This window comes from Gadus macrocephalus, chromosome 23, assembly GCF_031168955.1.
Source record: "Gadus macrocephalus chromosome 23, ASM3116895v1".
NCBI lineage: Eukaryota > Metazoa > Chordata > Actinopteri > Gadiformes > Gadidae > Gadus > Gadus macrocephalus.
The window spans coordinates 17719772-17731297 of record NC_082404.1 but is presented as its reverse complement, the minus strand read 5'-3'; the positions used below and the strand labels follow the sequence as shown (position 1 = coordinate 17731297).

The 11526-nt window shown below is 47.4% G+C and overlaps 1 protein-coding gene across 4 annotated transcripts in view; it reads left to right on the top strand.

Annotated features, from left to right (window-relative positions):
* The first annotated feature begins 3140 nt into the window (after nt 1-3140).
* The window catches only part of LOC132452069 (enhancer of polycomb homolog 1-like), a 31499-nt gene continuing 23113 nt past the window's right edge, over nt 3141-11526 (top strand). The window contains exons 1-3 of one of the 4 annotated variants that reach the window (XM_060044433.1): nt 3141-3750; nt 4563-4640; nt 11103-11262. In XM_060044433.1, coding sequence (XP_059900416.1) covers nt 11163-11262 — 100 coding nt within the window. In that variant the 5' untranslated portion in view covers nt 3141-3750; nt 4563-4640; nt 11103-11162. The other 3 variants (XM_060044432.1, XM_060044430.1, XM_060044431.1) reach the window with 3 other exon arrangements.

Here is an 11526-nt window from a genome sequence, read left to right as displayed (position 1 = left end):
ATCTGTCAGAATCGACTGTGGTTCTGATCACAGCTGTGGTGTCCGTCTCCGTGGTGATGCCGGGTGTGGCAGTTCTGCTGCTATGGTAACAAGTCGCCAGGATCATGTAGGCCTGCGGGGAGTTTGGCCGCCTCCAGGAAGAGACGGAGAGAGATGCTGCAGGCGGCAGAAGCAGTGGTGTAACGAGAGAGAATGGAAATGCTCCCACAAACACACGCATACACACACACACACGCACACACACACACACACACACACACACACACACATGCACACAGACAAACTGATACTTACACAACCACAAACACAACACACCCACAGGCTACTACGTACACAACCACACACACCATCACAAACACACACTGACCTACAGACACACACCAACACTAATACCAACACATACACGCACACAAAAAAAGACCCCCGCACACACAGCCACAAACCCCCCACAAAGTCTCACACACACATGCAAACACTTTCAGTGCACAGCCCTTTCTGTCAGGGTGTGTCAGTCAAATCGGTCCAATAATAACACACTGGTCGCCGCGGTGACAGTGATGCACCGACAAGCTGACAAGCCAACACCCTCGCAGATGAACACACCTGCGCACACAAACTCACACACATGGCCATCTCGTACTGAGGAAGTCGTGAGGACACAGTGAGGACCGGCTGGAGAGCACTGTAGTGCGTAGACACTGAAGACTGAATAAGCTATATGCTGAACCGCTAACCCTTCAGCGCTGCACTGAGCACCTTGTGCTAACCACGTAGCATGCTATCTGTGTACTAGTGTCAGCCAGGTGCAGTTCCGACCTGTGCTCCTATTGCACGCGTCATTCCTTTTCTTTCCTCAAAACCCGATCTCCTGCCTCCACTGTCCCTATCCATCCAGAACTCATCAAATTCACAAAGGACCGCAGACAAATTTATGAAGACGACGACAAAGGGCCCAGAATCAAATCCAGAAAGTATCGTAGGGTCAGGGTGAAGAATAACACTAGTATATATTCTCTTGCCGGGACCATTTGTGGACACAGTTCGGTGTCCTCCCGCAGCGCCCACCAGCAGGTGTCTGGACCACTGACCGCGGGGGACAACCTCCGACCGTCGTCTCCATCAGCTCCCCCGCTGGGCCACACAAGCGGCCGCCCTCCCTTCACCGGGAGCCGGAGGCATCACGCCACTCGGTTTGTCACCGACAATGTTTGGCGTGTCGAATGTCTCTGGCTGGCTCTGCTTGGATCCTAATGTGCCATTTTGAAACTCTGGTTTCCTGCCCCCCCCCCACCCTCCTTTGGTGGACTGCAGAGCCACTGAGTCGGATGGTGTTCTGGATCCAACTAGCCTCTTTCCAGGGGTCAGTTGACTACGGGACATGGAGAAATGGTACGTGCCCACATTGTTAAGACAAGCCCGATTGATAAATATGTAGTATCTGTTTCTTTTCTTCCCTCCAGCCGGTGGTAAATAAATAAATAAGTCTATTATTTATTCTGGTGCTTTGTTCTGCTGTGTTGCCCGGGTCTGAGACGGTGAATGATAGCAAGGTGAATATTGTGCTTTATGCATTTCAAGTCACGCACACAGGTCGTAACGTTGGTCTTTACTGCCCTCTAGCATAGCACAGAGGAACTGCACTCTTCTTGAAATGATTGTGTAGTCTCTCTTTCTTTAATATGAAAGGAAATGTTTGTCTTTGGGGTCGCATCTTTTTAATCCATGACATACATTTACAAAACTGTAATCAGTCGTTTTAAATAACTGCATGATGCATTGGTATACAAACATTTGTGATTTAAATCACGTCTTAAATCTCAACTCATTTATAACCGACTCATGTGTACCTTAGGTAAAGTGTGGAATGAAAATATGTGCGGTGTGTTCACATAACGTGCACCACCCTGAAGTGTCTAGCGGGGCCCAACTGCCCGTACCATAATTGTGTTCAGAAGACCGGACGGCCTGATGACAATGTTTGCATTGCATCACATTTCTTTTACGTTGACTTGCTAAACACTAGGAAAGTGCTTGCCATTATCATGAGGCATATCATCATCACCACAGTTATCATCATTGCCATGATCATCATCATCATAATCATCATAATAGTCTGGCCTTTGGAAGAGGCCAAAGTCCAGTTTGTTTGGCTGAATCATGTTGGCAAAGAGGAACAGAAGGAGCTGCTCAGAATATATTGGTTGGTGTTGTCTGTCTGCCCGTAGATGGCTGCAGGCTAGCCTTGCTGGGGAGAAGTTAAGCAGCCCAGCAGAATTCATCCTCACAATGCAGCCTTGTTCGCGCCCACAGTGTCTGAGCCAGCATGTGGCACGCGGCGGATTGAACCGAGGCTTTGTGTGTGGGTGTGTCACAGATATTGTTTTCATTTGTCTGTTTTCTCCGCATTTTCCTTCCTGTTTCATCATGAAACCAATCTCATCAGGACCAGCCCTCTTCGGAGGTGAGACTTGTGTGGGAAAAGTTTGGGAACAGGAATAGGATAGGAGTGGGGGAAGGTGTGTGACAATACAACCTGTTATATATGATGTGGCGTTTAATCAGAGCTGTTGTCAACAGCTCTGATTAAAGAGACTGATTGCTGTTGGAACAAAGGACCTCCTAAATCTCTCGTGGTTCATCTTTTTGGACCCATGGCTATACAAAGACTGTCCGGCATGGATCTGGAGCATCGACACCCTTATTTCACAAGCATACTCAGTATTGAGGTGGCTGGGTGCATGCTGATCAGGAAGCAACCTGCAGATTGCCTCAAAAGATGCAAGAATAATACAACTTTTCGAAAAACGTTAAGGGAAAGGGTTCCAAAAAAGTGTGACGCGACCATTAAATCCAAAGTTATTGAAACAGAACTAGAGAAGTCTAGTAAGTGCTGTCTTGTTATTTTTCCACATAGCAAGAGAAGGTGCAACATGAAAGATGGAAGCAAACATAGTTATGTTATATTGTAAATGAAATACTATTTATTATATATTTATAGTTATTATGCTGGTATTGTTATTCGGTCACGCTCTTAATTTTTTTTTTTTTCCATTGTTGTCGCTAGTTGTGATTGGCTGGATCTGCATCGAGAGAAAGCGTTCCCTCAACTCCTCCACAGGCGATTGGTCGCCTCCGCTGTCCAATCACAGCTCAGATGCAAAGTGGCTTGGTGGTCAGTTTGAAGCTTTTCTCTCGAAGTAACCTCAGCGAATCCATGAAGATATATGACTAACATCGACACCCCTTATGGATCAAGCATTCTCAACACACGCAAGGGCGGACTTTAACCGACTTTCATCGGATCTGAACGTTTTCAGGTGTCATTAAAGGGAGCTAGCCATGAGTAGCGTAACCTCATTCCCAGGCGGAACGCCAGGAGCGCGCTGCTCCAAATGCGCGTTATTGGCGAGGGGGAGGGCGGGACTTTCAGCTCTATGGATTAAGCGGCGAGAGGCAAGAGAGGTACTTCCGGTGGAGAGGTATTTATCCATTTTTTCGGATATTCCTTATCATTTCTTTCGTCGAACCTCGAATATAAATTATACTTGTGGTTGAGATACTTCACGTTATTCTAAATCCGTGAACCGCCATACCCAACCCATGGGACGCAAGAGACCGGAAACAGCTTCGCAGTAGACCGGTATAACGTTACAGCCCAGTATCCTCTCAGCCTTGGCGTGACAGTGGCTAGCATGACAACCAGGAGGAGATCATTGGTGCCCTCCCCTGTGGCTTGGTGGCTACCAGCAGGTAAGTTGCACCCTTTCCTTTCTTTACCACCATCGATTAGGCTACGAATCGGCATGTATTTACGAAAAAGAAGAAAAGTGTTTGCCTGGTCATCGTTTACACTATCCACACCGAGACTAAAGTGATGGGTTGTAGGGTGAGGATCTGTGCCAAGCCTCAGAGAGCTAACATTAGCAGAGTAGCTGTCAGCCATAGCCCCAGCTCCCCAGTGCACACAGCTGGGAGGCACAGGGCGATCAGCCCGGTTAAACCCCTTAAACAACACAAAATGAACCGTTTTTCCGACGGATCTCGTGTTATTTGTTGGGGGATCTGTGCAGTGGGTCTGGGCTGTGGTGGTGGTTGCTGCCCTTGTCGTGTCATTCTGCTGTCCAACACACCTTGTGGTGTTGGATTACAGCTTGACATTTATCAGACGCCCCCCTTCTTTCGCTCTCTGGCGAATAGTTGTTGTTACACGGCTGTTTATTGGGCATATTCGGTAACGTTGTGCTTACAATACTGTGTACGTAGTGAGGATAAGGGCGACTTGGCCATCCATGTTGGGTGTTTGTTTTCATAGTCATGTAACATGAGTTAAAGTTATGCTTGTCGTTCTGCCATTCAAATGAACAATGGTGGATTTGGGCAGCTAGTGAATCTGTGTTTAGTGAGGTGATTTACAGTTTACATTGTAGTAATCCAAAATGGGCTTCTGTATTTTATTGTACCATGTTGATAGAGAAATAGCCTAACACCCCCGGTTTCCTATATTAAAAGGCTGTTCCCCAGTACTTCCTCTCACACCCTGGCCCTGCTGTCCCGTGCATAAGGGAGGCCTGATGCATATTGAGTGGATCCTCTGAAGGGATTACCTCCAGCCATGGAAGGACTGCTCCCTCACCCCCAAGGTAAACTAGTAACATAAGGAGTTCACTGCTCCAGACTGAGAGATATTCAAGTTAAACCAACCAGTGTTTGAAAGGGTGCATCATGGGTTATGTAATTAGACAGACTACATAGAAGTAAAGCTTTGTAAGGGGTTGGCAAATTTAGGAAGGCCGCATTTAGCTAATTTCAGATTAAATTGGCAGTTTGGGGCGGTGCCCACTTGCCCTCGTCTGACGTTTTACTATTGCCTGGGATAGTATGCCCCCAGAAATAAAGGGGGATGTATTGGAATATATGAATTGCTTAAGTATTCTAAAAGTAATGCAAGGAGACTACTCCAGCTACTCTAAATACCCCCTTTGGGGAAGTTAGTATAAATAAAGATAAATAAGTAAGAATAATGTGTAGGAGGATTGAGCTAAAGATAAACCATGTATTTTTCTCTTATCACTTTGCGTGGGATGGGAACTGGTCAAATGGTTTTATACATGTCCTCACTTCACTCATGGACTTGAAAATCTGCATGGATTGGAGTATGGGTTCTGGTACCAATGGCTGTTCTGTAGCATATTAAAAGCCACACAAACAAACAAGTTGGAAATCCTGATAGAAGTAGGCTAGCTGTTCATTTTGTGTTCTTCTCCTTGACGTCCATGGTCAAATTATGATTATCTTCCTTGCTATAACCGTACTTGTCTCATTTTCATTTTTTTGTTGGGTGTATTTGTGAAGTTAGTTCATAAAAAGTTGAGTAATTATCAAGGCCGTGGCTCCCGCAATGTCACGTTTCCACCACATGGCGGCGTAATTTGCCAACAATTGGTCCGACCGTATAAACTGGCCAGCGCTTTCATTTTGCATTGCATCGTATTCTTTATAAATAACTTTAGATGGCTAATAACTTTAGCCATCCATAGTATACTGCATTTTTACCAAAATAAAATGCATTTACAAGAATAAAAAGCATTCCTTATGTATTCATCAATGTGTGCATGTGTTAATATTCTACATTCCCACTATAGAATATCTAATATTATAATAGTCCAATAATCATTCAATACTCTAATCTACACATCATATCAGGAGATTTTTTTAGATCATAAAACCCATTTCCGCATCGAATGTAAAATAATAATATTAAAAGTCACAAATGTACCACCCAAAAAGTTTCGCATGCAAACTTTGCCCACCCGACCCCCTTATCAGCATCCATCCATCCATCGGCGGTACCCCTCCTCTCCACCGCATCCCAAGGGCTCGGCAAGGCGCGCAGGCGTACGACGCTGCGTGGGAATGGCTGCATTGTGATCGAGGGGGTTGGGCCGCGCGGAAACTCACAGCACAGCCCTGCGAGGAGTCTGTAATGTCCGCCATGTTGGCCATGGCGTATTGAACCAGGGAGGAACAGCGGACCGCGGAGAACAGGGAGACCGACCGACAGCGACCGACACCCGGGCCTGCGCGGCTCCGTTCGCACCGCACCTTGAAGCCCGCCGTCCCCACCGATCAATTCACGGATAAACACCAATTTCCTCCATGAGATCTCGGAGCAGGGTTGCTGTTCATCTTGGCTTTGGATCGCATAGGTTCATGCTGCGCTGCATATTGTAGAGAAATGAGTAAACTGTCGTTTCGCGCCCGGGCGCTGGACGCCGCTAAGCCGCTGCCCGTGTTCCGCTGCGAGGACCTGCCGGACCTGCACGAGTACGCCTCCATCAACCGGGCCGTGCCGCAGATGCCGACCGGCATGGAGAAGGAGGAGGAATCGGTATGTTGGGAGCGCTGCTTCTGCACTTCATGACGGATAGCCTTTTGCCTTATTTTTCATTTGGAGAGGCGCTGCCTGCGCAGGCAAAGTGGCAAAATGGCCGCCATTGCTACTGTTTTTTTCTTCCGCGGACTACACGACGGATCTCGACGTGTAACGCGTCTCAAGACCCGGTTTCGCCGCGAACGTTATCGTAAAGTCGCTTTTATTTTGTGTTCGACCCGAAGCTTGTGTTGTGTATAACGGCGCCGCTCCAAACCGCCACCGAGAGCACAAAGGGAGTCACGTGACCCGTGTTTCCGCCACCATTTTGTTGGGTTTCTCTGTGGAGGGACGGCCGCGCCGGGCCTTTGGCGTAGTGCGGCGGCGCGGAGCGGCCGCCAGGGGGAGACAGGGAGCCCGGTGGCGCAGAGCGGCGGCCAGGGGGCGACAGGGAGCACGGGGGCTTCTGACAGCGAGCAGCGTCCAGCTGACAGCTCCAGCAGCCAGCATGGGCTGTCTGCGCACCGGTGGAGTGTGTGTTTGCCGCTCTGGACTAGTTGTTTTACGCAAATAATCTGTTGAGTCTTCTTTAGTTTTTTCGAGGCTACATGCTTTATTATTTTAACAGTGACGAGATTTATCTCCCGGAGGGGAACAATACAAATGTAAAGTGCTAATTAAAACAAAAATAAACGCTAAAGAAAACGGAACAAACAGGGCCGACAAAACAAACGGTATAATACAAATGATGTGTATGATACAAATGGCAGGGGGACGAAATATAACCATAATGCTGGTAAATGTTGTTTTTAAACCCCGTGCACTGGTGGCTTCATGCAGCAATGAGTCACCCGTGCATTCAACCGAGTCCCTTGAAATTAACTCTTTAACTTTGCAGTTTAGCCCACAGTCACAAAGTTAATCCGTTTTTACTTTCATCCAAACGTTCATTGAGTCTGTGATCCTTTTTTTGTACTTGGCGGATGATGATGTTGTTGCCATTATCCTCAAAGCAAAACGATCCGCAAACTGACAGCAGGAACCTAGGCGGCATGTAAAATAACTACTTCAACTAATGTAGCCCATGCAAATGTTTTTGCATGTTTTGTCACTTGCTAATTATATGGGTGTTGCTGAATGCAAAGGAGGCAATTATGTGGTTCCTTCAATGAACGGATTGAAGCTGATTTTAAAATGTCAGTAATAATTGAGCCTTATTGTTCTCTCTCTACCACCTTTACTACCATTGCCTTTTGAGATGAGGCTGAATCCTCACAAGCCTAGCCTACTTAGTATTTAGTATGTGCTGTTTTTAAACCCTAAAACCTGCTCATTATTGAACTAGTTCATTTTGTGGGTTCGTTGGTTTTGTGTGTCCTAGGTTTTCTTCAAATGGGTCACTGCTTTCTAGGTTTGAGTGTGATTAGATAGAACCGTTTCGTAATCGGCCATCACAAGTGGGCGTGTAGGCCAAAGAATCTGCCTGGTCACTTTGTTTACCTTTTTCCTGTTCTACGATTGGTCACATTGCCGCTCTGAATCCCAATGGCTGCTGAAGAGTGGCAACAAACAAGGGAAAGTGGTGTAAAATCAGCATAAATCTCCCCTGCCCAACCACATACGCACACACGGCCCAATAGACACTGTTACGTAATGGAATGACAGATGAGGTAAACAGGCCGTTTTACTACACGACTACACACATGGCTTAGCAGCCTGACCTACATTCTGGCCCGCGAGACACGCTGTGTTCCTGTGTTGACGGACTGCCTGTACAGGCACTGACCTCTCACTGGGAAGTCATCGGCCATGGCATACTTCAAATATTCTCAGCTGTATTTGATTATTCATCACTTTGACTAGTATATTAACAATTTGGTTATTTTTAGAGATAATTTTGTCGTCACTTGGAGTGCGTGGGTCTCTCCTGGGTTGGCGGGGTCTGGAGGTTCTCTGTTACCTGCTGCTTGATCCATGTTTAGGTTAGCAGGTGCTGTTATCCAAGGTTACTTGCAGGGGGTTCAGATGCTGTCTTTTAGGAGTAAGTAGGGGACGGGGCCTCTAGCGATAGGATGCCTACAGATAAGGCTGTAGACATTGGTGTTAACTCTAACCCACACTTCTCTCCCTGCGGTTCCTCATTTGCAGTAGTATAGCGTGCTTCTGCTAATGTACTGCAGTGGTTTTGGCTGTGGTGTTGATCAGTTCATCAGCGTGGAACCGCTAGTGGCTAAACAAACTGGCTGCTTAGCAACTCTTGGTGCTAGTAGTGGTTTTAGCAGCTACGGACAGAATTTATCTGCAAGTGCTTAAAGCATGTATATGACTAAGCTGTATCACAACAAAAAGGACCTTCATTGAATGTATCTGTCGGCACATTTCTTTTAAGAAGCATTCGGCCTTGTTTGATGGTTTTCAGTATTTGGGCTGTAGCAATGTGTTGGCCCTGCAGGCTGTATTGGATAGCTGACGAGAGAGCTCCATGTGCACCCTGAATGTATTTTATTGAGTAGTAGTACGACACATTATCGTCAAGGGGTAATGTGTGGGATGTGTCTGAAAGGGAAATTAAGTGTTTGTGCACCTCCCAGGTAAGGAGACTTCCTCAGCATTCCTCCATCACCTGCGGAAGGCCACACTTTGGTTGCCACGGTAACCTGTATGGGAATCGTTCCATCTGTTCCTCTGGGAGAACCCTAAGCGAACAGACTGTGTGTTTGGGGGGGGGGGGGGTGCTGCGTTGATGTCTTCTTCGCATCTGCTGCTCTTAAACTGGGGTGAGACGGTGGTTGTTGTGGAAACCGTGGGCGGGGGGAGTGGGGGTCCCCCCTCAAGTCATTCGGGGCAAGTGTGCCATTCATCAAGGGCCCACTTTCCCCCTAATTACTGTTGCAAAGGCCCCCCCGTGTTTATAGTCTGCAGTCTGGTCTCTATCGAACCCTCGGGGTACAATAGGATACCCCCCGGGGTGGAGGCGGTCCCAGGGTGTACCCCCTCGGTGTCTGGGCAGACAAAGCCCCCAGCCTCAGGGGGAGACCCGGGGCATGGCTGTGTGTGTCATCGGTTCCCCGTGCGGACGGAACCCAGGGCAGGTCAGCGCTGTGGCACTGGGAGCGTGGCTCTCTCCTGGGTGAGGGGGGGGTCTGGAGGTTCTCCAGGAGCTGCTGCTTGAGTCCTGTGTGGTTCAGAAGCGTGCTCGGTATTGCAGAGTCTATCCTTCCATCAGGCTCGTGTGCCCGATACGGACTGCCAAGTGAAGACAGGAAAGTTAAAAAAATTGGAAATTGAAGCAGCATTGTGGGCAGGATGGTCAAGGGGTGTTCTGACTTCTGGCTGAAAAGTTCCGGGTTCAAACCCAGATTTTGCAGTCTAAATGCATTCTGCTTCTTTGAGCCTGAAGGCTGAGATGGTAAATGTGAAGCGTCAGAGGAGGATATTGCATAGGACCACAGTTCAGCACCGCTACAGGGGATACTGCCTCCTTAGTGAGCGTGCTTGTATGTAGAACCACGCACTGCAGGTCCCCTGTGGTCGTAGCGCAAGCAAATACCTGAGACCCTCCTCACGTCTGTGTTAAGTAATTGTCAATGCGGACCTGCATCAGCTTCCGCCAAACAGGCAGTAACGTGTGTTATTGAGTGTTCTGTGGGTGATAAAATGGTTTATTTTCTCTGAAAATCAGATTAAGTGAATTGGGTTGTTTGCTAGCGTCTGTGGATATTTGCGAGCACTTGATTAATTGCCATGAAATGGTTGCTGGATTTTTTTTTCATTGAAGAGTGAAACAATTACTACCTGACCTTTGAGTCCCTGTCAATTAACATCAAATGTATTTTGTTCTTCAAAAGCCATTTATCTTTCCATGCGTCAGGAATGTAATGTTGAATCTGCAAGTGCAGAACACTGTCAAGGTCTGCTTGCTTTTGCTCTCACCCCCTCACTGCTTTGTGAATGAGTTACTACGGTTAAGAGTTCTGTGACTGTATTTCGCCACGGTTGAAAGAATTTTAATTGGTTGAATTCCTGGCCAGGATTGCGCTTTCTCCATCCTTGTGGGCAACTTTTGTTTAATTGTTGTTTTGCAGTCGACGGCAGGATAAACACTTTGAGAAACAAATTCAATGTAACCGAATCCGATGGAGCGGACCGGCCCATTGAGAGTCCACCAGGTTACACGTTGTGCCTGAAATATACATGGTAACACTTTAATGGCCCTATGCGTACCACTTTAATATACCGCGTCAGCAAAGTGTAACTGTCTGCAGAACTGCCGAGGTGTGCCAGCAGACTAAACCTTAAACTGGTGCGCTTGGTTTAATCTAGTGTCTGGACAAGCATAAACAAGTCTATGGTGAAGAAACATATTGTATTTTGAAGCCACTGTGTGAAAATATTACCCCTGTCAACTGGTTCTAAAGTTGTGAAATGTGAAGAAAAGTTGCAGGGAAAGAGTAATCTTTCCTTGCACCTTTTCATGTTGGTGTATGACTTAAGGCCGAAAGGTGCTTGGTTAAATCCAAATGTTGGGGTTGAACCCAGCACCCTCCCTGCATCTCAATCAAAAGCATCGGTTTATCTTCCCGTGTATGTTTATTTCCTCCTAAGTCTCATTATAAGACGATGCGCTAAATATTAAGTTGTGAAGGACTTCACTCGTGAAACACCTCTGAGTGAGACTTCTTCCTCCTCCCTCCTCACTTCCTGCCTCCTCATCTCCTATCTCCCCCCCCAGGAACACCACTTGCAGCGGGCCATCTCGGCACAGCAGGTGTACGGCGAGAAGCGCGACAGCATGGTGATCCCGGTGCCCGAGGGTCAGAGCGACATCGGCTACTACGAGTCCCTCTACCCGGGGGACTTCAAGATGCCAAAGCAGCTCATTCACATACAGCGTGAGTAGGCTGCCGCCCGCGCCCTCTCGCCTGTGTAGTGTGGACGCTAGCCTCCCGAATATGATTTTAGATTCATATCTTGAAGCTGATGGAAGACGTGCTCAGATATGGGGGAACCGGTCGGTTCACTTTGTTCTAGGGGTGTAACGTTACACAAAAGTCACGGTTCGGTACGTACATTGGTTTTGGCACGTACGGTTCATAGTTAAGGGGAAAATTAAAAAAAAAACTGCTTGTTTGTCAACAACGGAGACTGGCCGTAGA